Source organism: Hyperolius riggenbachi, chromosome 2, assembly GCF_040937935.1.
Source record: "Hyperolius riggenbachi isolate aHypRig1 chromosome 2, aHypRig1.pri, whole genome shotgun sequence".
Classification (NCBI taxonomy): domain Eukaryota; kingdom Metazoa; phylum Chordata; class Amphibia; order Anura; family Hyperoliidae; genus Hyperolius; species Hyperolius riggenbachi.
In genome coordinates this window covers 127,163,898-127,191,583 of record NC_090647.1, presented here as the reverse complement: position 1 = coordinate 127,191,583, position 27,686 = coordinate 127,163,898, and the positions used below count along the sequence as shown (strand labels likewise).

General features: G+C 44.5%; 1 protein-coding gene and 1 long non-coding RNA gene across 2 annotated transcripts in view; one reads left to right on the top strand and one right to left on the bottom strand.

Moving 5' to 3' along the window:
- LOC137545776 (uncharacterized) overlaps positions 1–27,686 on the top strand; it is a 64,410-nt gene that overhangs the window by 7,987 nt on the left and 28,737 nt on the right. Inside the window, exons 2-3 of the long non-coding RNA XR_011026101.1 lie at positions 7,947–8,028; positions 9,236–9,409. This is a non-coding gene — a long non-coding RNA (uncharacterized lncRNA). The remainder of the gene's footprint in view (positions 1–7,946; positions 8,029–9,235; positions 9,410–27,686) is intronic.
- The window catches only part of GALNT6 (polypeptide N-acetylgalactosaminyltransferase 6), a 91,958-nt gene continuing 80,831 nt past the window's right edge, over positions 16,560–27,686 (bottom strand). Inside the window, exons 9-11 of the mRNA XM_068267370.1 lie at positions 26,621–26,722; positions 26,265–26,423; positions 16,560–22,973 (exon numbers count right to left, since the gene is read on the bottom strand). Coding sequence (XP_068123471.1) covers positions 22,860–22,973; positions 26,265–26,423; positions 26,621–26,722 — 375 coding nt within the window. The 3' untranslated portion in view covers positions 16,560–22,859. The remainder of the gene's footprint in view (positions 22,974–26,264; positions 26,424–26,620; positions 26,723–27,686) is intronic.

Here is a 27,686-nt window from a genome sequence, read left to right as displayed (position 1 = left end):
CAGGGACCCCCCAGTTCAGGTAGTGACAGGGACCCCCCAGTTCAGGTAGTGACAGGGACCCCCCAGTTCAGGTAGTGACAGGGACCCCCCAATGTATGTAGTGACAGGAGCCCCCAGTTTAGGTAATGAGTGACAGGGACCCCCAGTTAGGTAGTGACAGGGACCCCCAGGTTAGGTAGTGAGTGACAAGGACCCCCAGGTTAGGTAGCGAGTGACAGGCGCCCCCCAGGTTCGGGAGTGAGTGACAGGGACCCCCAGTTAGGTAGTGAGTGACAGGCGCCCCCCAGGTTCGGTAGTGAGTGACAGGTAGTGTTGGGCGAACAGTGTTCGCCACTGTTCGGGTTCTGCAGAACATCACCCTGTTCGGGTGATGTTCGAGTTCGGCCGAACACCTGATGGTGTTCGGCCTTTTAAGTTCGGGTTTGCCCCGAACTACTAATTGGCCGCCGAACAGGGCCCCTGTTTGGCCGAATACTGCCCCCCTATGGGGTCGCAGGCATAAGGGGGGAGCATGCCCCGATCGCGGGGGGGGGGGTCGGAAATTCCGCCCACCCCCTCCGCTAGCGCTCCCCCCTCTGCCCGCTTCCCCATACAAAAGTTTCAGGAAGTACCGGTCCGGTGGTAGTGGGTGGCTGGCAGTGGGCGGCACTGTGAAGTAAATGACTGAGGAGGAGAAGTCCGGAGAGTGACGCGTTGAGGGAGGCCGGGCAGCGGGCGGTTCAGCAGTAGTACCGTACTACTGCTGAACCGCCCGCTGCCCGGCCTCCCTCAACGCGTCACTCTCCGGACTCCTCCTCCTCAGTCACTCACTTCACAGTGCCGCCCACTGCCAGCCACCCACTACCACTGGACCGGTACTTCCTGAAACTTTTGTATGGGGAAGCGGGCAGAGGGGGGAGCGCTAGCGGAGGGGGTGGGGGGAATTTCCGACCCCCCCCCCTGCGATCGGGGCATGCTCCCCCCTTATGCCTGCGACCCCATAGGGCCCCCAAAAGCGGGATGTTCGGGGAGTTCGGCTTTCGGCCCGAACATGACGAACATTGCGGCCATGTTCGGCGAACTTTCCCGAACCCGAACATCCAGGTGTTCGCCCAACACTAGTGACAGGGACCCCCAGGTTAGGTAGTGAGTGACAGGGACCCCCAGTTAGGTAGTGAGTGACAGGGACCCCCCGGAAAAGGTGGCTGCACTCACTTACCTTGCTTGGCCCACATCTTCAACCTTGTAGTCCAGAAATTTCTACAAACTTTTGATGGGTTGAAGGACGCTGTAGCCTCAGCACGAAAAGTGTCATCCCACATCCGTCACTCCGCAACTGCCGCCGCGGCCATAGTCTGCTGCAGCACAGGCTTATTTCCGATTGTCCGACGCGGTGGAACTCCACCCTCCACATGCTGGAGAGGTTGTGGGAGCAGCGCATGGTGGCCAGGCTATACCTGTCTGAGACATCTTCCACCAGAACAGGGTCACTGGACTACATTACTGGGGACCAGTGGCAGCTGATTGGACAGGTGTACAAAGTGTTGGAGCCGTTTGAGCAGGCAACAAAAGTGGTCAGTGAGGAGCACTGCAGCATATCAAAGGTGCTCACCCTTTGGTCTTCATGCTGGACAAGGCTCTCGACAAACTGCTCGAACAGGGGGAAGAAGCCCTACTGAACAGTGGTCAGTCAAGTGGGGGAGTGAGTGAGCATGCTCCAGTCGTGGATGAGGAGGCAGAGCTTGTGGAAGCGGAAGAGCCCATTGTCCGGGGGTGGGAAGAAGATTCTGATGATGTGCAGCTGGAGCATGAAGATAGTTCTGACAGCCAGGAAGAGGTGATAAATGGCAGACATCTCTTTCCTATAGTTGCACATATGCTCCAGTGCCTCCGTAAGGACCCCCGGATTAAAACTCTAAAATCAAGGCTCGACATGTGGGTGGCCACCATCTTAGATCCCCGGTGCAAGGGGAAAATGCACCAGTTCATACCCCCTCCCAAGCAGACGCCAGGATGAGCCAGATCCTGGATGCCCTTCTTCGTTGGGTAGAAGATGCGTTTCCTGCACCTGTATCCCGGGCCCAAGCTACCAAGCCTCATCACACTCAGCAAAGGTCTGGTGGTCCCACTTCCAGCAGCAGCAGCAATAGCCAATCTGTGAACCTGCTGAGTATGCTGAAGGAATTTTACCAGCCAATGCCAGATAATCATTTTGGCAGTAGCAGAACCAGCGGACAAAGTGGTCACCGCCAGCGGCTGGCCCGTAGGGTGAATGATTACATGGGGTCGGCCAGTGCTCCAGACAATATGGAGAGTAATGATGAACCCCATGGAGTATTGGACAAAACAACTGGATACCTGGCCTGAACTTGCTCAGTATGCACTGGAGGTTCTTGCATGCCCCGCCGCCAGTGTTCTTTCTGAGCGAGTATTTAGCGCTGCAGGTGGGGTGGTCACCGACCAATGGACCTGTCTGTCCACAGACAACGTGGACATACTGTACTAACGTTCATAAAAATGAACGAGTCATGGATCAGTGACAATTACAAGGCCCCTCTCACTGATTGATAAGATAGTGACTGCTACAATACAATAATAAGATACTGACTACAATAATTGGCCTACGACAACTCCTGCTGCTCCAAACAACAATTTTTTATGACTGCCATGGAACCACCTCTAGGTCCCATGGCCTACAACTTCTCCTGTTGCTCCAAAAAAATGTAATGACTGCTGTGAAACTACCTCTAGGTCCCATGGCCTACGACAACTCCTGGTGCTCAAAACAAAAATTGTAATGACTGCCGTAGAACCACCTTTAGGTCCCATGGCCTATGACAACTTCTGCTGCTCAAAAAAAAAATTGTAATGACTGCTGTGGAACAACCTCTAGGTCCCATGGCCTACGACAACTCCTGCTGCTTAAAATAATAAAAAGAAAAAAAAATTACTGGTGGAACAGCCACTAGGTCCCATGGTCCCATGTTTAAAAAACGAGGTTTCAAATGAGATTACTGAAATTGTACCACTGGAACGCAGAATTCCGCACAATACCGCCGGAATGTAACGGTCACGGAATTTCGTTCTGACGTAATTCCGGATTTCCGCGGAACCAGAAATTGCACCTTCCGATCATCCCTAGTTGGATGGAGCAACTGCCATTCACTAAGTACCTTTGAAAATAAAGAAGACTCTGAGAATTCCCCATGAGGTGATGTGCTGGTCTAAAACCTGTCGTTTCTGTGAGATTTCTATTACCTACTGTAAGTGACAGCAACGTAGGAGAAAAGGAATTGTCTCATTTTACTCTGGGAAAAAATGTACTTATTTGTATATGTTTACATGTACTTTAAATTTTACGATTTTCACGATAGTGGTCCTTTAAAGAGAAACTCCGACCAAGAATTGAACTTAATCCCAATCAGTAGCTAATACCCCCTTTTACATGAGAAATATATTCCTTTTCACAAACAGACCATCAGGGGGTGCTGTATGACTAATATTGTGGTGAAACCCTTCCCACAAGAAGCTCTGAGTACCGAGGTACTTCTGGCAGTTTCCTGTCTGTGAACCCTGTTGCATTGTGGGAAATAGCTGTTTACAGCTGTTTCCAACTGCCAAAACCGCAAGCAGCAGCTACGTGACTTGCCAGCAGTAAAAATATCACCATGTGATAGATGTCAGAATGTAATTCAGGGATTTAAAAGATTTTACAATGGGCAAACACTGACTAAATCATTTATACATAATTATTGTAAAAATGAAGTACTTTTTCTATTACATTATTTTCGCTGGAGTTCCTCTTTAAGTGATGTTCTGCAGCTAGAACATGTTCCATGTCTATGCAGGTGGTTTTGTGCAGCGGTGCATCTCTAAGCCTCAGTGAAAGAAGGAAACTGGCAGAAAATGCATCTTATCAGCTCCTCATTTTTTATGCTGAAATGGCGGCAGCACTTGTAGTTGTTAATGATACAATGACAGTAGAACAGAGCTTACCACAAAGGACCAGAGCGGCGAGTACTAGGAGCCTCAGCATGATGGCCTGGCGCTGGAACTGTTAGTAAATGTCTGATATGTTGCCTCACTTTTATAGCCACGTCTCACCTGCTGGGAAACATTTCACATGCAACATATGCGCAGGATACACAAAATTAGACTTATCAACAGTAAACGTTCATTACCTTTTTCCTATGAACTAAATAAAGCTAAGCTGTGTGAACCAAAGTCTGGCCTGCCCAGTTTTTATGGCATTGGATTCATTATGGCATATGGTTATTGGGGCAGAGCTGAACTGAAGTCTCTCCAGTTGCCTGGTTTTACCCTTACCCTCCATGGCTCTAAAAAAAAAAATAACACCTCCCTCAGCCCGGCCAAGTGTCACGGTTTCTCTGTGGCACTAACGATTTGCAGCCTCTATCACAGCATCACGGGGCATGGTCAAATGTCCCGACCTCTTCACAGAGCAGGAGAGTTTGCAGTTAACTGTTTCATTGCCCAGAGTTTTTGCAGAGAACACTAAAAATACATGCATCAAATCACCAGGGCAGGTTGTAGGCTAAAATGCACCCAGGGCAAGGGTGTTAAAATTGCGCCCCCCCACACACACGGAGCCAGGTATACATGCCTGCAGTATAGGTTAGCCAGGTCTAGTGGCACTCAGTATAGGTAGCCAGCTATAGGTCCCCCCCCCCCAGTATAGGTAGCCAGGCATAGTATAGGTAGCCAGGCATGGGTGCCCCAGTATAGTTGCCCCCAGTATAGGTTAGCCAGGTAGGTGCCTCCAGTATAGGTAGCCGGTATAGTTGCCCCCAGTATAGGTTAGATAGGCAGGTTACCCCATCATAGGTTAGATAGGTAGGTGCATCCAGTATAGGTTAGTTAGGTAGGTGGCGGTGCCTCCAATATAGGTAGCCAGTATAGTTGCCACCAGTATAGGCTAGGTAGGTAGGTGCCCCCAATACAGGTTAGATAGGTAGGGGCCCTCCAGTATAGGTTAGATTAGGTAGGTGCCCCCCAGTGTGTTTAGATTAGGTAGGTGCCCCCCAGTGTGGTTAGATTAGGTAGGTGCCCCCCAGTGTGGTTAGATTAGGTAGGTGCCCCCCAGTGTGGTTAGATAGGTAGCTGCCCCCCAGTGTGGAGGGGGGAGTCAGCCACGGGGATGGCAGCCCGACTTCTCCCTCCTTCCTCTCCACGGGCCGCCCTCCGTGCTCCCCCCTCCGAGTGTGACTGCAGGGAAGCGCTGTGTACAGAGCGCAACTCACCTCCCTGGTTCCAATCGCCACCGGTCTCCTCTTCTGTCTTCTCCTCACAGCCGCTGATACACACGCTGCTTCCGGCTAAACAGGAAGCATCGAGTGTATCAGCGGCTATGAAGAGGAGACCGGCGGTGATTGGAACCAGGGATGTAAGTTGCGCTCTGTACACAACGCTACCCTGCAGTAACACTTGGAGGGGGGAGCACAGAGGGCGGCCCTCAGAGAGGAAGGGAGGGAGAGGTCGGGCTGCCCTCCCCGCGGCTGACTCCCCCCTCCATTACAGCGCCCACACTCCTTTACTGCCCAGGGTGCCCGCACGGGCCACACAGCCCTAGAAACGGGCTGCAAATCACACTCTGCAGCTTTGCCTCATGCTGAACTTCATCAGCAGCACAGAGAGAGTGAGTGACACAGGGATCGCTACCCTGGCTATCTGGTTACAGAGCATCTGAATAGTGAGGTGGATCTCTTATCTTTCAATATGCTTGTGAAGTGCTAGAAATCCTGTATGCATCAATCATACTGGTTGCATTCCTCTGTGCTATTGCTCTTATTAATAACCCATATTGAGGCACAAGATCCTTGATTAGGAATAGCTGTGTGATTTTATGCATTTACAGTCCTGTGACTAGAGTTATGCACATGTAGGCACTGTATTAACATTTCTGATGTTAATTTTTTTGTCAGAAATAAAGAATTTGGCGCTAGTCTACTTTAGGGGACCCACCGCAAATCCCCATAGACACTTTCAGCTGTGCTGCAAAATGGAACAAACGTCCGCTTTCACCTTGTTTAAACCCCCGCAAGCCTTATATCCATGGATAGGTAAGCATGTCCTGTAACGAATTTTGAGGTTTTCGGTAAAAAAAAAGTTTAAATTGGCCATGTTGGAGCTTCTGAATGGCCTAAATCTCGGGTCCGTCCGCCATCTTAATTCTGCTGTGCAGGTCGTTTCTTCCTTCTCATTGGAGGGTTTGTTAGCTGCCAACAAAAGGTGGCACGCCCCCACCTAACAATCCCTCCAATGAGGAGGAAGAAACGACCTGCAGAGCAGAACGAAGATGGCCGACGGACCTGAAATTGCGGCCGTTCGGCGGCTCCTATACAGTCAGTTACAAGTGTTTTTTTTACCAAAAACCACAACATTCGTTAGAGGGCATGCTTAGCTACCTGAGGATATAAGGCTTGTGGGGGTTTAAACAAGCAAACGGAAGAAATTTGTTCCGTTTTGCAGCACAGCTGAAAGTGTCTATGGGGATTTGCGGTGGGTCCCCTAAAGTAGACTAGCGCCAAGAATTTAATATTGTGCACATTTCAATCTATATTTTCTTATTTAATATTTTCATAACTCTTCATGTAGAGCTGTTTAATTTATAGCCTTCAATACATATATGTGTGCTGTGATTATTCTTTAAATAACTTCCCCATCACCGCTCCATGTACCAATCTCTGCATAGGATGGAGGGAGAAACTGTATAGAGGAGGGGAGGGGCTTTGAAAAAATGGGGCATGGTTAACCACTTAAGCCTATCTGGACGAGTATTTTTGTCCAGATAGGCACAGCTAAAGGCAAACTGGACAAGAATCCTCGTCCAGTTTTCAAACAGCGGTACCGCCGGGTTGCATGGGCCGCGATCCGTGTACCCCGGCGGTTTTCCGTGCCGGCGATTGGGGAGGAGAAAGAAAGCTTCTCTGAACCAATCGCAATGCCTGTGATGAAAGGACATGACCTCAATCAGAGGTCATGTCCATTCAGAAGAATGTAACTTTTTTTTTTTTACTTTGTTAACATTATAACACTGCCTTGTAAACCAAGGAGTTTTTATCGCCATCTAGTGGAACAAAGTGAAATTACCCTGCACAGAAAACAAACAAACCAGTAAATACCTACCACATAGATATAAAAAAAAGATAAGTCTCTAAGGCAACTATTAATGGATTTTTCTTTTTGTAATATTTTAAATTTGCTTGGTAACTGGGGGAGGTAGGAGGGGGTTTGGAAGTGATTTAATTATATTAGTTTTAGTAGATAAGGGCTTACAATTGATGGAGCACAAAAATAAACCACAGGAAAAAAAATACTCCTTTATTTCCAAATAATATATTGTTGCCATACATTGTACTAGGAACATAATTTAAATGTTGTGATAGCCGGGACTAATGGGTTTTATTTATAGTAGCATTGCTTATTTTAAAACTATAGGGGGTGGAATTGGAGAAATAGTGTATTTTTCTTTTTTTGTGTGTGTATTTGCCTTCAAAATGCATAGAAAATAAAGTAATTACTGAAAACAATTAAAGCTCACAAAAACTTTAATTTTTGGCGAAAAAACAAGATATAGATCATTTACATGTGATGAGTAGTGATAACGTTATTGGCAAATGAATGGGAGGAGTGCTGACAGGGGAAAATTGCTTTTGTCCTGAAGGTGAAAACACCTGTGGGCTGAAGTGGTTAAATGCGTGGCAGAGGCATGTTTTAGTGTACCTTTTTCCTGTCTCCAAAAGTTGGGAGGTATGCTCCCCCATTCCTGTTTCTAAATGGAACAGAGCTAAAAACTCCAATGTCTAACTCCATTAGAACTGCAGCTGCCGTTAAAGTGGAGCTGTCGGCCATACTATCTCAGTAAAAAAAAAACACATATATGAGTAGATAATTACTTGCTCTACTTACATAACATATGTATTGCACTGTCCACATTTTGATTTTAGTGATTCTTCATATGACAGACAGCATCAGGAGGGAGAGGGGCCTGAGGCGATGGCAGAGCTTCAGGACCAGCAAGAGAGGCAGGTATGTGCGTCGATTCTTCTGGTACAAGCGGTCTCTGGTCCTTAAAGGGAACCTGAAGCGAGTAAAATTATTGAAAATAAACACATGGCATAGCTGCAAATTAATATTACATACTAACCTCACCGTCAGTTGCTCTCAGAAGCTCATTTTCTTCTTACAGTGATCCCATCCAGTTCTGACAATATTTTATCAGAAATGAAATATACCAGTTGCTGTCAGTTATATATCAGCAGCTGTCAGTTCTAACTGAATGTGCAAGGTATGTAATGTCCATGTTTCCCTATGGCTCAAGTGGGTGATATTACAGTTTAACAGTGTGCTGACCAGGATGCGGGTATGGAGTATTGGCCATTTTTAAAATAGAGGACGGAGAATTCCATTGATCACAGTGCACAAATGGGACGGCGGAGAGGAGAAAGAGATTGAGGAGTAGACTACACAGGAGGTAAATATGACCTGTGTATGGTTATTTTGACTTTTTATTTTCAGTTCAGGTTCTCTTTAAAGAGTAACTGTCAGGCTGCAGAAGCTAATTTAAACCTCTATTCTCCTGTGTTAAACAGTTTAGAAGGAAGCCAAAAAGGCAATACTGTAATTAAAAATCTCTCTTACATTTGATGTGTGCTTATCAGCAAAGCTGTTAGACCCAAGCTCTTAAGAGGACGCAAGCTGCATACCATACTGCAAAGCATTCTGGGGCCCTCCCCTCGGCTGCTAATGAGAAGTTACAGGATCAAGTTTCAGCAGCTTGTAACTCAGTCCAGCGCACAGCGCTGATAAATATCTGGGCAGAGTACACTGCAGGAGTCCGCTATTGTTCCTAGCCACATGGCTAATTAATATTCACTGCACACTAGTGTTATTCAGTACGAGCTTTTCTGTGATCAGGAAGCAGGCAGGACATGACGACACATTTGGCTTCATAGGAGACAGACAAATATGGAACCTGCCATGAGCTGTCAGGAGCATCAATCTCTGCATATACTATATACAAATTCTGTGAAATCCAAATGTGGACAGTGAAATGCATATGTAATGTAAGTACAGCCAGTATTTAGCTACTGATATATGTGTTTATTTTCTCTGAGACCTTATACCTAACAGCTCCTCTTTAAGGGGCCAGAGACTGCTGGTACACAAAGGGTTAAATAATCTTGTTGTTTTCATATGAGCTTCCCTGTTATTCACGAAGACCTGTTTTCCACAGACAGTTGAACTGTGTGGTCAGCAAGCAGTTGCCAGGCAGAAGCAAGCAGTTGTGCCTATCAACTGTCCGTGGAAAAGAGGCCTTGCTGAACATGCTACATGGACTCCAGCGCAGTGGTTTTCTGGATTCATAGAAATTCTTTATACAATATATTGATATGGACATATGAAGATGGTAAGATTGTGAGATTTACAGTTAGTGACAAGACTACATACTAAATAATGATAGTATTTATAGCATGTTATTTATTGAATGTACTGCAACTTCCAGAACAGCCACTAGATGTTGCTATTTCAATACAGTTCTCACTCTGTGCCTAAACGTGCAGTGCTAAGCCAAGTTGTGGGTCTGAGGAAATTCAACGCATCCTAATGGTCATTTTGCACAAGCGCCGTCCATAACGGTTATGTGGTTCCTTTTTAACAGATGCAGAAAGAGATTCTGAATGAGAGTGTTGCTACATAATAGTGTTGGGGGTTGAATTCATGTCATCGAATACTGAACACCCAAATTCTTCTGAAAAGCAAACTACAGCACCCATATCAGTACCAAACAAGCGGACGGGGTAAGGGGGAGTTCACTTACTTAAAGAATACCCGAAGTGACATGTGACATGATGAGATAGACATGTGTATGTACAGTGCCTAGCACACTAACTATACTGTGTTCCTTTTTTTCTTTCTCTGTCTGAAAGAGTTAAATATCAGGTATGTAAGTGGCTGACTCGGTCCGGACTCAGACAGGAAGTGACTACAGTGAGACCTTCACTGATAAGAAATTCCAACTATAAAACACTTTCCTAGCAGAAAATGGCTTCTGAGAGCAAGAAAGAGATAAAAAGGGGAATTTCTTATCATTGAGGGTCACACTGTAGTCACTTCCTGTCTGAGTCAGGACAGAGTCAGCCACTTACATACCTGATATTTAACTCTTTCAGGCAGAGAAAAAAAAAAAAAAAAGGAACACAGCATAGTTATTTGTGTGCTAGGCACTGTGCATACACATGTCTATCTCATCATGTCACATGCCATTTCGGGTATCCTTTAAGCTTCAGGTGATTTTATAAGTAACCTTTGTGCTCCTCCCCCACACACTAATTTTAGGCAGCCATAAGAGCCCCCAGTATTAACCACTTAAGTACCAGTGGTCTATGTCCCTTTAAGGCGTACGAGAGATAACGGCGCTGGAGACTTGGGCACAGGATTCAGCCGGTATATGGCTGATCCTGCTGCTGCACAAGTCCCGGCCATATTAAATACTATTCCCCCTCCAGAATAGTGGGGAATGAAATAATTTGGCTTCCAGCACTTATGTTTTAAAAGTAACTTCAGCTCCATCTTCTGAAGGCGCTGAAGTTGCTCCCTGTGCCTGCTATAGCCGTAATTCCTATTACGGCCTATGGTGGTCGCCAGCTGTGCCCAAATCTCCTGCGCTGCACCCAAGTTTCAGCGTGTTTGCCTTTAAAGGCCAGAGACCACTGGTACAGAAACAGTGGCATCCCGACAAATCGCCGCACATACCCGCCACACATTAGGAAACTGGGCCACCTACTCTGCCGTTTCTATGACGGCAGAGTTCCTGTGAGTCTTCCAGGAGCCGCTTTCATTGGCTCCTAGCCCTGTCTTTCAATGTAAGCCAATGGGAGTTGCTTACTTTGAAAGACAGGGCCAGGAGCCAATGAAAACGGCTCCTGACCCGCTCGCTGGGCTCTGTCATCATAGAGACAGGAAGAGCAAGTGAGCTACAGTGGGAGAAGGCGGGGATTCTGTGGCGAGATCGGCAGGAGCGACGAAAACGGCGGATACGCGCAGTGGTGAGGGAATTGAAATCTATGCCCTGACAGCCAGATAGCCATCAAGACGTAGATTTCAATTACCTAGGACCGGAAGTAGTTAAGCAACCCTCTAGCGATGGTAGTCCAAGGTACTCCCCAGTATTAGATAGCCCCAGGTAGACCCCAGCATAGGTAGCCATGAGCCCCCCCCCCAGTATAAGTATCCAATATAGGTATAAGGATCCCCCATAGTTAGGTCCCCCCCCCAAGCAAAGTATCCGCAACGGGAACATAGGAGAATAACTCACCTGACCAAGCTTCAGCAACAATCTATCTTCTCTAGGTGCCCCCAATCTGTAGAATTAGAGAGCCCTCTCTTGTCACATCACATGATAGGAGAGAGTGCCATAGTCATGGAGACTAGGTTTAGTCAGAATCACTGTGGAATGCCCACAACTTATATGGAGATGAAAACAAAACATATATTCACATTGCGTTGCCACTGACACTGTTTTGCGCACTGTTATGTATTGCTATAAACACTTCACACCTCAGTAGTTGCACTGCGATGCAAATGATTCCATTGTTACAACACAATATTCAGTGCTTTGCTTGAAGTGTGCAAGTTGTTACACACAATGTTAGCCAAAAAACGTACGCACAATGTTAGCCAAAGAAGGTGCACATTGGTCACATGCTTCCTGTGTGTTACATCGCATGCCACCAAAAAGGTTCTTAGTGTGCACATAACGCAACATCCAAGTGAGAAAATTGCCTAAAGGTGGCCACTAATGATACTATTTCTTGAACGATTGTTTACGAACTATTCTTCGTAGGAATGATCGAAAAATTATAGTTTGGGACCACTATCCAACTTCTAACCAATCCGATCAGATTAAAGAAATCAATCTGAAATTCGGATTCATTTCATTAATCTGCTCTGATTGGTTAGGTGATTTTTGATCATTAGTGGTCCTAAACAACCATTTCCGATCATTCATACGAAGAATCATTAGTTAAAGGGGCACTATGGCGAAAAATTGTAAAATTTAAAATATGTGCAAACATAGACAAATAAGAAGTACCTTTTTTTCCCCCAGAGTAAAATGAGCCATAAATTACTTTTCTCCTATGTTGCTGTCAATTATAGTGACTAGTAGAAATCTGACAGAAGCGGCAAGTTTTGGACTAGTCCATCACTTCATAGAGAATTCTCAGCAAGGCTTTTATTTTTTATAAAGGTATTCCCTAAGAAGGATTTAAACAATGATGCTGGCCAGCTTCCCTGCTCGCTACAGTTTTTTGGCAGTTGGACAGAGCAACTGCCAGTGCTTTTGAAAATAAATAAATCCCTGAGAATCACCCCAAGAAGAGATGGACTAGACCTAAACCTGTCGCTTCTGTCAGATTTCTACTACCTACTGTAAGTGACCGCAATATAGGAGAAAAGTAACGTATGGCTCATTTTACTCTGGAAAAAACATTCTTATTTGCTTATGTTTGCACATATTTTAAATTTTACAATTTTTCACCATAGTGCCCCTTTAAGTATTTTTCAGGAAATTGTATCGTTAGTGGCCAACCTCAAGGTGGTCTTGAAACAGCCTGCTTTTACTGGTGAGTACATTGGTTACATGACTTCAGAAGTATCAAAGTCCCTATTCCTGGTCTAGCGTGTATTACAGTAACCTTTGAGACAGAGCATTGGAAATGATAGAAAGTAACAAGCACGGATACACCTGTTACTGTATATTTTAAGCACAAGGACATTTGGCACAGCAGGTAAGATATCAGGAGAGGAGATAAAACAGGTTCCGCAGAATACCTGCACAAAAATAGACATACATATACGCCACCATTTCTTGAACATATATTGATGTCCCTTAATGTATCATTCTTCTATCAGTATATCAGTTCTATCAGATCAGTATAATCAGTAGTTGGTTAGGTTTGACATACACTTGAGTACAAACAATTATTTGTAAAAGTGTATTTATTTATGCTTTTATCCTTAGGAGCCCGTGAGAAAAGAAAAAGCACATTTTGGGGGTTTTGGATTCCATCAACACATTCATGTTTGAAATGTAATATAACATTTTTGCCGGGGGTCTTGTAATTTGTCCTCCAATTTTAATAGACTAGTAATGACAAAGGGGACCACACAGGAGAGAGGAGTGTGGTTTGTAAAACCATAAAGATCAGCACACACAATTTAAAATGCAAAACTTTTTGCTTAGATTGTGTATTTAAATCATGCCATGATTTAAAATAAACCTGAGACGGGGAGATATAAAAATAAAATGTATACATACCTGGGGCTTCTTCCTCCAGCCCCCTCCGGCCTGATTGCTCCCTCGCCGCTGTCCTCCGCTGCCTGAAGCCTCTGCAAATAGCCCCGGTAAGTCCACCGGTCCGGGGCGTACTGCGCAGGTACAGTGCAGCTGTGCGCGCTTTTCAGGCACTCTACTGTAGTTGGAAGCATTCTGCGCCTGCACAGTAGTACTGCCCAGGAGCAGAACGGTCAGGGCCACGGTGAGCATGCACAGCCTGACTGCGCCTGCACCAACTGGCCCACTTACCGGGGCCAGTTGCAGAGGCTGCAAGCAGCAGAGGATGTCAGCAAGGGAGTGATCAGGCCATAGGGGGCTGGAGGAAGCCCCAGGTATGCGTATATTTTTTTTATATTCCTAGTTTCAGGTACACTATATTAACATATAAAACCTTGGACTATGGACTCTAGCCCCCTTATGGCTATCTAGACAATGTTCCTAGTGGGCATTTGATGGACTGTATGAGCCTCTAATGCTAGGTACACACCATACAATTTTCTGTTAGATTGTCTCTTAGATTTACCTGCCAGGTAGCTTTTTTCCATGTTGTAGGCAAATCTAACAGAAGAATCTAACAGAAAATTGTATGGTGTGTACCTAGCATAACTCCTATCTATTGCCAGTTGCTGGTACTGGTCTATCACGTTACACTTTATGGAAATCTGTTGAAATAAAAGCAAGATTTTCATTTTAAAATTGAGTGTGCTGATCTTTATGGTTTTACATAGGATTGTCCTGCCTGGTGCTCTGGTGGACTGATCGTTATCATTTATTGCACCTCACAGGAAAGGAGGAGAGTGCAGCCAGGAACCTTCACTTTGTTGTAAAAGTTCAGTTTGTGACATGACATCTCTGCCATTTGTAATATGTTTTATGTAGTATTTAACGCAAGTCTGATTAAGGTCTCTTTTCCAGGGATGTCTGGACTGCTCATTTGTCAAGCAGTTCAGTGTTCTGTCTGCGGCACACTACTGTCAATTGGGTGCAATTAAAATGCTGCAGCAGTTGTAACAACGCATGTGCCAAGTGCTGACATGCAGCAGCTAAAAACATCTCATGTCGCATCTGAGCACAACCTACGCCATGCCCAGTTGCAACTCCATGGGTGAGCCGCCGGTCTACTTGCCCATGTGGAGCGCTACCAAGCACCTGGCTGGTGGGTGAGAGTTTACTTTTTGGTACTTTTCCATTGCAAAGTACTAAAATGTTATTCTAAATCGAAGATTAAATATCTCCTAGGAGAAAAAGTGAATTGCCCATGGGCCTGTGTCTCTTGTGTGTGCCACAATGTTCATTATCCTTGCAATGCAATGATATACTGTACCTATGGGGCTTACACACTGCGTGTGGTGGGCTGTGATGGAGTAACACAACAGGGTTGACTCAATAACCGGTATAACGACTGCAGCTTCAGCAGTGCTTGTTAAACAACAATTAGTGGCTGTTATAGTGGCTACGCTCGCATTCTGCAGCGTAGTGTGCCTGAGGGCTCGTTTCCACCATAGCGAATCCGCATGCGGCGCCGACATGCGGATTCGCTTGGTACATTGAAGTGGCCGGGGCTGTTTCTATACGTGCGGCGTGCGAGAGCGATTTGGCGGCGGGCCAAATCTGCACGACGGGTCCCACAGAATTCGCCTGCGTCGGGAATCCGTGCGAATCGCCGCTAATGTATTTAATAGTAAAAACGCATGTGTTTTTTACATGCGTTTTTACCCGCGATTCGCGTGCGATTTTGCACCTTTTTCAATGTTATTTTGCCCTGGCAGTGTCATGGTTAATTTCGCATGGCACCCTGCCATGCGAAATCGCGGGTAAAAACGCAGGCAGAAACGCATCCGCATGCGTTTTTACAAGCGTCGGAATGCCGGCGAAATCGCGTCGCAACAGTGGAAACGAGCCCTTATACTTGGTAACGCTTGTTGCTTCCTTAGCGTGTTGCTTCACTAGCGTGGCCACTACTATGTTAATTAACATAGTAATTAACTATGTAATTAATTAACATAGTAGCGGCTACGCTAGTCAAGTATCACGTTCACAATACTTCAGAGGCGGCTGCTATTAGAATGAGCAACAAGCGTTATCAACTATAAGGCACGCCACGCTGCAGGGAGCGAGCGTAGCCTCTATAGCGGCCACTAATTGTTTAACGAGCACTGCAGAATAGTTTAAAAGGAATTGAATATGGAAGCCTCTATATACGGTACCTCTCGCGACAGTTGTCCTCTAAGTACTACCTAAAGCTAAAGTGTAAATGGCAAAGATGTTATGCCACAAACTCTAAACTACTATTGTTTAGCCCCATCAGCCTCCTTCCTCAACTACTTCATGCAGGGCCTGACCCCGCTATAATGCATTTGTGTCAGCTTCTGTCTGGGTTTTCAGCAACCCATCAATACTATGGGTGCTGAAAAGCAGACTTAGGCTGCTTTCACAGTGGGACGGTACAGGCTGACGTTACAGCAGCCTGTAACACAGCCCAACTCACAGCAATAACAAATCAATGGGCTGTTCACAGTGCCCATGTTGCGTTACAGTGTAATGCTGGACGTTATACGAAAGTGCAGCATGCTGTGCGTTCGTTAGCCTGTGTGCACATGCTCAGTAGTGGGTTTTTTTTGTGCCGGAGAGGAGGAGCGGAGAGTCCGCTTTTGTACTTAGCCACATGGCTAATTAATATTCACTGCACTGCAGTGTTTTGTTCCTGGAGCGGCCGCTGATTGGCTGGCGGGACCACGTGATGCGGAGTGTTCCACATAGGACAAAAAAGGCGCACCAAGAGATGCTTGACGCAGCTCTATGTAGCGTCCTCCTCCAACACCACCAGGCGTTGCGTTAGGGGCACATTATGCGACCTATAACGTCTCCTAAAACGCAACGTCTTGGTGGGAAAGCGGCCTTAGGGCTCTTTTACACTACATGCAATTCCGATTTTGATGCAATTTTGCATGCAATTCCAATTGTTCATGTCATTAAAGTTTTTCTTCTTGTGTTGCTAGCATCTAGTGAAAATCGCAAATCAGAATTGTGATTTATATCGTAAAAGAAGCCAGAAGCAGACACAAATGTGTTAGTGGGTTCAGGCCCTCACTCTTGCATTTTCTGTACTCCATATATCTAAGGCACATTCTTTTCAGACACCCCCTTCCAACTTTACCTGGGCACTTTTGCTGGTTGAAATAAATATAAACACAGTGAGAAACAGAAAATTCATCGTTCGCACAATGGAAACGAGACATTTATTTAGACAGACAGAGCAGAGCTGTAACCAACTGCCAACAAAGCTTACACCATTTTGTACACAATGATTGAAATCATAAATACACAAATTACTAAATTAGGACATTCTTTCATATAAAGACGGAGGCCTAATTTAGGCACAGTCTATAAGTTCAAATTAATTAATCACAGTGATTTAGTCTCTTATATTCCCAAATTCCTCCTAAAAGAGGAAAAAAAAACAAAAAAAAAAACAAAAAGCCTTCATCTTAATATACAGTTACAAATAAAACGAGTAAAAACAGAAACTAAAATAGTTGTCCAAAGAAGCAGGGGTTTTTTTGGGTGTGGTTACACCCCAAGATGACTGGTCAAAACGGTTTGTTTTTTTCAAGTGGTTGCCTTCTGTTGACTGTAGATTTTTTTTTTCATGGAAGCTTGAACTCTGGAAATATGGACTTGCATTATGTATGAATGCAGAATGTACTGTAACCCATCTATGCTGGAATAAAAGTCCCACACAGCCACAGGATGACACGCAATGCATGCAGTCAGAGGTCTCTGTTCCTCCAATTATTAAAACATCACTAGGGATGGTCAATGAGGTAATAATTATGAGTAAATACAGGATTATGCAAATTCTGAATGTAGATGAATGCAATTTGAAAATGGACTAATCTGACCCCACCTTGAAAGGATTGGATTGGTCCATTTTCAAGTTGCATACATTTACAGACATAATTTGCATAATCCTGCATCAACTCAGAATGATTTGCTTCTTATTGATCATCCAAATGGATAATTTCTGTTCCATTGTGTGCTGGGGGCAGTGTGGGGTCAGTGATGCTAATAATGTAATGCATGCAAAATTTATACTAACTGTAGGCAGCTTGGAAATGGGCCAATCAAATGCAATTCCTGCTAATTTTGAGCAGCTCATTTCCATGCAGCATACATTTTGCATGCAAGTTAGCATCTCAATGACCACCTCTACTCCGCATTTTTAGGACAAAAATCTGCTATTGCTTTCACCTCTAGCCACTAGATGTCACCATTGGGAGACAGTCTCTTATTTAGAAAGAACAGTCTTATTGCAGCCCCCCAGCAGTGACCCCCAGTGGCATCTTGGAATATATTTTAAAAACCTAACTCGTTTCTTAAAATAAACGTGTAATATGCGTTTGGTCAACTTTTAACAGGCAGGATATGCTCTGTACATCCAATATGAACCTACATCACACCTCAGATCACCAGCTAAACCAATACCAGCTATTGTGTGCACATGGGGAACATAACATTTTTATCTAAAAAAAATATACCACTAACTGCATTAAAATATTACAGGATAGTGACTAAATACTACTGACTATACAAATACTAGGAAGTTGCTACTGCCCCCTCCAAAATGAGGCCTTCATGTAAATTAGTGACAAATATTCATTCATCACTTGTAGCTGTGCTGTTTTAGAACACAGACTACCATTTATATCACCTTGTTTGGAATTTGTGTAACCTGTTAATAATTGTGTGCAAAAGAGCCGCACAGTGTAAGCAGGGAATATAGATGTGGTTAAAGACTGACATCAACTTGATAATCATTTACTATCTTGTCACATTGCCCCACCCTATGCAGGATCAGATCTCATTACAGATCAGATCTCAAGCCACGTACACATGCCTGACTTAAGTCAGCTGAGGTGACTGATAATGACTGAGGAAATCCATAAGGTCTGCACGCTCCAAAGTAATTCAATCCACCTTTATTCAAAAGTCGTGACACATATCCATTCTATAACCAACAATTCGTTTCGGGGTCACAGAGGGACACCTGCTCACTAGGTACTAAGTATTACTGTGCAAGTGATGTAATGAGCAAGGTGTCCATATTGTTGGCTTACTTGCGTGTATATGTATTGCTGTCATATGCTAATGAGGTTTGATTAGTCGGCAAATTTGAAAATTAAGGGGATGGTTATACTTGCTCACACTGCTTATAAGTCTGTATATGTCTAGCAATCACTGTTACCATTCTGTATGGTTACCTTGACAAAGGGGACCCTCTGTGGCCCCGAAACGAATCATTGGTTATAGAATAGATATGTGTCACAACTTTTGAATAAACGGTGGATTGAATTGCGTTGGAGTGTGCGGACCTTATGGATTTCTATTGACTTTGTTTGTGGTCCTGCACCTCACCTCAGTGGTGTGCGACTCTTCCCTTGCATATGATAATAATTGTGTGTACAGCATCCAATGAACCTCAACCCGGGAGCAGTCCACCAGTGGATGTACTCAACCCCAGTGATGCTGATTAAATGACCCCCCACACACTATCCCATTGTTCGCGCCGCTCCCCTGTCCACTACGTGATGTCCACATACGCTGCTCATCTTCCCTCCGCCGTTTCTTGCCTCATAGCAACACAGCGTGTCGTCAACTACACAGCTGAAATGTGTGTAAGCAGCAGGGTTCAGCTCTTAATCCCGACTGGCAACATGTATTGGGCATGTGTAAAAGCAATTATATCCTTGTCCCCACCAGAGCCGCTAGCTTTGTACTGGTTGCTGTAGTACAAAGCTACAAACCCTGATTTGTGTGCTCCTGTCTGTAGCCCATTCTCCTCCCCTGCAATAACAATAAATGAGCGCATATGTGTCTTCCTGGAGGTCTCAGTATGGAGGGGGTGGCTGCTAGACATGAGCTTCACAGTTTGGATTCCCCATTCCGAACTAAAATGTGGCCGTGGCACGGTTGTTAACTCTTTGTTAACATTGCAGTTCCTCATTACTCCAATACTCCCTTTCGGGTATGAAGGAGGAAATCTTGGAGAGAAGGAATGTGATGTGGAACACATCAACTATAGGTGGCGACAAGGGAGCGCTAAACCCACCGCCGCAAGTTTATAGGCTTCATTTGGTTCGGAATGCAGAATCCAAAACGGAGGAGCGCATGCCAAGTGGCTGCTATTTACTATACTTCTATTATAACAGTAATTGTTGTTTAGGAGTTTTAGCACTAGGTATCAAATATTTACACAGGTAATAATACAATCTGTATATTTTTATAAGTATCAATGGCATGTGGTCTCCATATGGGCACACAACAGCCAACCAGTATTGGTGCTGTCAGTGTAAACTATTACCCCGTGCCTATACTGAGAGTAATGAAAGCAGCTGTACATGCTGATCTCTGTATGATCTTTATCTATTGCATTCCTCATCACTGGCCCCTACCCCCACACTCCGGTGTACTGAAGTGTCCATATAATTGCAAGAGAAGATAAGAAGTTCAGATAGACCATTTACAATAGAGGAACACAGACAGATCATTCAGTCTGAGCTGCCCAGGTTTTCTCTGCAAGGTATATCAGCGTTCCAAGTATGGGTCCATGAGGAGTCATTTGTTTGCACTATGAAGTGACTCATTAGCCCATACTCCTGTAGTGTGTGTTGAGGGGCTTGCATAGGGATAACATACAATGCAAGTTGCAACAAGAGAGAAGGAAAGGAACAAGTTAGAGGCAGATACAGCGGCTTTCATTACTACCAGTATAAGAAAGAGGTTTTGAATCAGGATGATACCATTTATTGGCTAACTTAGAAGAAAAAGGAGTAAGCTTTCGGCTATGAAGCCTTCCTCAGACTTGATTCCTGTATACCAACACCATTTAGAGAAACTCATACTCCAAGGACTGAGGATACATAATCCTACATTCGTAAATAAGCTGCGTGCTCTAAATCAGTGTTTCTCAACATTTTATTGGCATGTACCCCTTGTACAACCCTGTACTCACCAAGTACCCCCAAGCATAGTAAACATTACCTCAAGCACCCCTTGATAAATGTATATTGAATCATAGTACATTATAATTGGTTCTACACAATTTCCAAACACTTAAATTGCTTTTCATTAGCTAAAATACTAATTTGGTGTTTAAATAAGACTTATAATTTTTAAAACTCTAAATTTGTTATTCTTGGAACCATCAGAAGTACCCCCTGGTGTACGCGTACCACACGTTAAGAACCTAGGTTCTAAATGATGTCAGTATACAGGAATCAAGTATAAGGAAAGCTTCATAGCCGAAAGCGTACTCCTTTCTCTTTGCAGTAATCAATCTGCAACAAAACAGAAAATGATCCCCATGTAAGAAGCCATAAACTATTAAATGTGATTTGTCAGCATGACATCGGTTCTTGTCAATTCACATCCTACTCCAACGCAAACCTAGGAGTGTGTCCAGCATACTTTTTTGCATGGTTAATGGCTTTAAGGTGCTATAATACAGGCAAGTAGGGATGGTCCATAAGATGCTAATAGTTCTGAGTTGATGCCAATTTGATGCTACTTTATGTAGCTTGTAGATGGACTAGGGATGGTTTCAATCAGCTGCTGCATTTGATTGGTCCATTTCCAAGCTGCATAAAAATTTGCATACAGTTGGCATCAACTCAGAATTATTAGAAATCTCACTGACCGGGCAAGGCTCCAATAACAACCACAAATCAGAAATAAAACATCGTTGGGATTGATTTATGGATACCAGCGCAAAGAAATGAGAAAGTTTGTGACTGGCTGCTCTGGACAATAGCTCATTATTTTGTTGCCCTTTTCTTTGCTCTGGTTTAAGTAAATCATCCCCATGGAGTGACGACATGCATTATGTGTAAAAACATTTAAACTGGGTAAACGTTAAAGCAAATTGGTGAGATCTGCAATGCACAAATTTAATTACCTACCTCAGGAGGGGGAAGCCTGTGGATACTCCAGAGGTTTACCCCATCCTCCTCCACCAGGCCATTTCAGTGCTGAGACCCCCGAAGCAAAGCCACATCGAGTCTTTGCAGTAGAACGGACCTTCTCTTGCTTCAGCTGAAAAATCCGAACCCAATCAGGTCCACACTACTGCGCAAATGGCTCGCACATGCACAGAACAGCGCATAGACAAGATCAGGCTCGGCTTTTTTCGCTGAGATCCAATCAAGTCCGTGCTATTGCGCATATGCGAGCCATCGGCAACTTCTTGTCAATGTGTGGAGACAGCACAGTCATTGGCCAGTGAAGGAGGAGACAGGAGGAAGGATCCAGAGGCTTTCTTCTACTGAAGAAAATTACCCAAATTGGGCACTTTCTTCCCTACAGTTTTCCTTTAAAACGTTGTGCTTCTAGATTTACAGACAAGTTACAGGTGACATGGACCACCACGTCCCCATAGATCTCAGTCTTATGGAATTATTTGAACATTTATAAATAACATTGCTTTGTATGAGATGCATCAATATTGTACTTTTGGTGGCATCTTGCTGTACTTGTAATTTTGTAAGGCACCACAAAAAGAATTGATCATGTCAAAGTGTGAAAACAGATTACAACCAGGTTATTTCAGAGAGATCTTTTGAGGGATTGCTGCAGGTTATTGAATGAACTTTACATATTGCTCTTTGACTTTCAAACAATGATCTTGTTGTGCAAAATCTGGACGTACAAAGTAAAAAAAGTCAGTACAAAACTACATCCTCACAGTTGAACTTGTGAGAGTCAAGAATGTAAATTTGAAACTTCATCAATTTTGATAGTGAAAGAAGGACATGTTGGGTCAGTGAAAGTCAGTCTGAGTTCATCTCCTGGCAGAAGAGTCGCTTAATGGCAAAACCAATGCCACTTCTTTGGTACAGGATTATCTTTAAAATGTATTAGCCAAGAATGACCAATCCAGTGTAGAATACCGGTCGTGCATTCAGATTCAGTCTTCCTATAGACAATCAGAGGTCAAAACTGTTGTGAAGCTACAAGTCCCAGCGTACTTTTGGGAGGAAGTACTTGGGATCCATGAGAACTAATTGGTTCTCTAGTTACCTAAGGCAGTTCTAGGATTAGACTAGCTGCCCTTTTAATATCACCATCCATAAACAGGTAAAGCACTTCACAGATGGAACATTGTCCATACTCCAGCTGTACAAGGACAAGGCCAATAGCTATAGGTCATACACTTGTAGTGTGGCATCGGAGAGCAGCTAGTGCAAATAAAAAGGCGTCCAAATCTCTATAATCCATATATAGACTTTAGGGGCATCTCAACAGTCAGCTCCATTACTAAAGCTGACTTAAGTGTTCATTTAGTTGTTTGGTCTTCAAGGCACTGATCTAAATTGTAAACATTTCAGTGGACAACAAAAGTTCAGAGGTTTCCTATCCACTGATAACTTAGACATGGGCACTTGCAGGTTCCTCATTAGGATCCAGTGGATAAAAAAAAGGCACTGCTGATGAAAGCCTTAGTTGCAGTCACTACCAGGGAGTATTAGCTGAAGCCCCAGCGCTGGTGTATGTCTCCAGTGTTACACTGTGCAACGCTCGGATGATCACCACGAGATGATAGACACAACCTGGACCCAGTGTTCCTCAGAAGCCGTTCCTGGAACAGAAATGCAGGATGATTGGCTAGTTCACAGTTTGCAATAGCCTAAGCTGCCACAGACTAATTCCATGTAGTTTATTGTGCATTGGTGAAAAAAAACATCCAGGTTTCCCAGGAGGTTCCTCTCAGGGTTGCCAACCGTCCGTCTTTGGACGGGCAGTCCGTCCAAATGCCCTCAAATTAACCCTGTCCGTATTGCCCGTATTTTTAAGCATGCTGCCCGTCTAAAATCAGTAAATTACTCCATCTGCGGCGCATTGTTTTGTGCGCATGCTCAGCTCTCACTGTGACCGTGGTGTAGGAAGCCGGGAACAGCACAGAATCAGGCTGCACCTCCTTCTCATCCCTCCCTCCAATCAGAAGCTGCCTTTTCTGGCTGTCAGCTCCTCCAGCCAATAGAAGCAAGAGGTAGCAGAAAGTATCCCACCCCCACAGCACTGAGTCCTGGTCCCGGCCAGTACGGAGATTGGAGAAGAGGTAGCTAACTCTGTTCAGCCATGTGCTGCTTCTAGCCCTGCCGAACGATGCGCTTCTTTACCTCTGCTGCTCACAGCCTGTCAGCATAACTCTTCCAGCCTCTGCCATGACCCTGATCAGCACTCCTGCCAGCCACGAGGGAGCTGATAAGTGTGACATAGCGGCACTTCAGCTGTATATATCCTCCATGTGCTGCGATGTAATTAGCTGGGCAGCATTCCTGGGGAACTTGAATGGGGTCACAGGAGGGATGGGATCAGGGAAGCCTTTCTCCAGGCAGGACATGGGGGTTATTTACATTGACAAGGAGACTCCTGGTGATCAAACAGCTGAAACCCGAGCCTTGTAAAGATAAAATCACTGTCCCATAGAATTCTGCTCTGAAAGGGCAAGTGCATTGCTTCACTTTTACAATAAGTTGTGAGCTGCTCTGATCAGGCAGGCAGCTCAGTTTCTCCCTTTTATTTACATAGAAGCTGGGGTCTGTGGCTAAGCTGCCTGCAACCTATCTTCCAGTTTAGGGTTGGTTCACACTGGCCAATTTTGCAGCACTCTGCTGATTGCCAGTGATCAGCAAAGCGCTGCTGCTAATGTATCTCTATGGATACAATCACACAGCAGCGATTGCGATCATTCGCCGACACCCTGCATGTAGTGCTTTGGAATCAATTGCGCTGTGATTCTCGTTCTATTGAACGGGAATCACAGATGCAAATATCGGTAAAATGCAAGATTTTGCCTGCTGAATCGCAAGCACAATCGGGATTTAGGCGCCAGTGTGAACTAGACCTTACAGTGTAATTACCCCTCCTGCAAACATAGGCACGCTACTGGGATTTAAAGTGACCTGAGCACCATAATTTGAAACAAACATCTCCCTAGTATACGGTGTGTGTTTTTGGGGACAGCTGTGATTTTTTACTAATGTACAGGGGATGATCTCTAGCTTCCCATCCCCCTAGTTTGCACAGGTGCCTCTATCTTACTTTTATGTGTACCACAGAGCTGCACTAAGTAAGCAGCTGTGGTGATATTATGCACCCCTGATCAGCTGCCACAATAATGCATGCTGGGAGATGTAGTCCATAAATGTGAGATGGAATCACGTTTATAGATTACATCTCAAATGAATTGCGGAGGCCGATCAGGGGTGCATAATATCACCACAGCTGCTCTGAACTGCATTTCTGTGGCACAGGAAGAAGCAGGTCTATACATTGTGAGCTAGTGTGAGAACAGTAAAGTGCTGCAGAAGATGTCAGTGCTATATAAATACATACTAATAATATGGTAGGACATTAGACTAGGACTATGGTAGGATTAGAGTGTGAGCTCCTCTGAGGACAGTCAGTGACATGACTATGTACTCTGTAATGTGCTGCAGGAGATGTCAGTGCTATATAAATACATAATAATAATAATATGGTAGGACATTAGACTATGACTATGGTAGGATTAGATTGTGAGCTCCTCTGAGGACAGTCAGTGACATGACTATGTACTCTGTAATGTGCTGCAGAAGATGTCAGTGCTATATAAATACATACTAATAATATGGTGGGACATTAGACTATGGCTATGGTAGGATTAGATTGTGAGCCCCTCTGAGGCGGAGCAGTGCTTTTCAGCGCTGCTAGATTTGGGCGCAGCCGGCGCCTCCATAGACTTCAATAGGAATCATTCCTATTGAAGTGCTCAGTGAGTAACGTCGGCTCCGTCAGAAGACAGAGCCGAAATTGCTTAAAAACATAATAATTCGGCCTCCAGCAATCGCTGGAAGCCGAATTATTTCATTCCCCTACTATCCATGTCGGCCTGGAGGGGGAATAGTAATTAAATCGGCCCGGACTTGTGCAGAAGCAGGATCAGCTATATAACGCTGTATCCTGCGCCCAAGTCTACCGGCGCCGATTTCAAATGTACGCCTCTGAGGACAGTCAGTGACATGACTATGTATTCTGTAATGTGCTGCAGGAGATGTCAGTGCTATATAAATATAAAATAATATGGTAGGACATTACAATATGACTATGGCAGGGATTAGATTGTGAGCTCCTCTGAGGGCAGTCAGTGACATGACTGTACTCTGTAAAGTGCTGCGGAAGATGTCAGTGCTTTATAAATACTGAAAAAAAAATGATGCCCGGAACTTAGCGCCGCCCACAACTCTACTTAAAAGTGCGCTTATGGCTCCGCCCCCTGTCCGTCCAAAATTTTGGGTGTCCTGCTTTTTTGGGCCTTTTGTCCGTCAAAAATTAGAAATTAGGTTGGCAACCCTGGTTCCTCTGCATCAAATGACCTGTTTGTCTTTGCAGCAGAATTCACAGACTGCCCCTACTGAACTGCTGGGGCTGATCTTGAACTTCCAGTCGAATGTGACTATCCTAATTCCAAGCTGTATACAATTTGCATAAAATGTGCATGTAAACTAAAATTGTGTGCACCTCCTTGACCAGCTCTACCCACCATCCACAGTTTAACTATTGGCACTATGGGAACTCTGTAAAGCAATCACTCACCTTCCTACTCTCTAGGGGGTAGGCGCTCCATGTCTTTTGACTATATACAATTGGCACTTTTAGTGATCTGAGGAAGTGGTCTTGCACCCACGAAATGCGTTGCCTGTGCTAATACAAATCTACTGTCGTTTGAGAGGTAAACTATCTCTATTTTTTCTACTTTTAGTTTGCTTTTAAAAAAGTTATCTATATCCTGGGAGCCTCTTCAACTGTTGTACTAGTATAGGGAGCACTTAATAGGCACACAGACCAGTAGCGAGATCCATGTGCATGGGCTGAAACTGAAGCTTACCGCAGTGAATTCCCACTCCTCGTTTCCTGGAACAGTTGTCCCTTTCCCCTTATACTGGCACTCTCCCAGCTCCACCGGGCCTGGGCTATACTTGGAGCGCAAACACAGCTGTTTTCCAATGTTATGGCGCAGTTCTTTCTGTGTTGTGTATTCAAAGTACTGCAAAACAGAAGCATCAGGCCAATTATTAATTACCTTAGAAAAAAGTAAACAAAACATAGTCAACACCATCTGAAATTTACATTTTGACATAGGAAAACATTACCAGATTTTTTATTTCTCGCAGCTGTATTACTATAGCCAATTGTGCAAGAGACACTTATTATAAATATATGGGACTATTGCTCTTTGCATACCTGGTTACCTCCCATTCCGTGGCAGGGGTACATGATGAGAGGTTTGCCTCCATGGTTATTCTCTCCAACATCCAAGCAGCTCTGAGACCCCTCATTTTTAATCTATGGAATGAAACAAAAGGCATTGAATTAAGTCTGTATCCATGAGTAACTGGTGAGGAAGGACATACATTTGACCAAGACACAACGAGGTAGCACCAGGCAGAGTCATCAGAGGTGTTTATAGCCCACTACAGTAAGCTGAATCCCCTTGTTAAAAAAATGCAGCACTGTGTTCAGATACTAGCGGCATCAAACGGGAATTTAAATTGAATTTAAGCACCTGTACCGAAGGCAAACAAGACCATTTCCACCCTTCTGCAAGCTGGCACCATCAGACAGCACCCTCTCAGGGCGACATAAGGGGAGATTGTATCTAGTGGCCTAAACTGACTCACTGGGTACACAATGCTTATGTATAAAGAAGGCCAATCTAAAAGAAGAAGAGTTTATTAAACTGTACTGCAAAATAAACAGACAGTAATCAGTAAACCAAGTCAAGCACAGTCTTGGTCAGCTCAAAGTATGGCTTTACAAAACGTTTTTGATTTTTTAAAATTAAATTTAGTGTGATTAGGGACATTGCAAATTGCAAATATGCAGCAGGGGCTGTGTAGGGTTAGTATTTGCTTTTTTGTTTAAATAGGGTTAGTTAAACCTATTAGCTTTGTTTAGGGTTAATAAAAGATTAGGTAATAGTTTAGTGGTAGGGGTGAATTAAAGGATTTAAAGACACTGAAGTCTCCTAAAATCCCACTTTTTATGCAACATTTAACTTCAACACCATAAGCCAAGCTAAAACGCCGCTTCCTTGCGGCAGAGAGCTGTTTAGAAACCTCCCGAACCCCTGGGCTAAATGCGGGATCTCTTCCTAGTAGAGGCAGAGCTTAGGGCTGTAACTCTGCCTCTACACGCATCAATCCCCGCTGATTGCCGCCTCTGCCCTCCCCTCTCAGTCTTCCTTCACTGAGAGGTGCGGGGGAGAGGTGGAGATCCACAGGAGATTGATGCGAATGGAGGCAGAGCT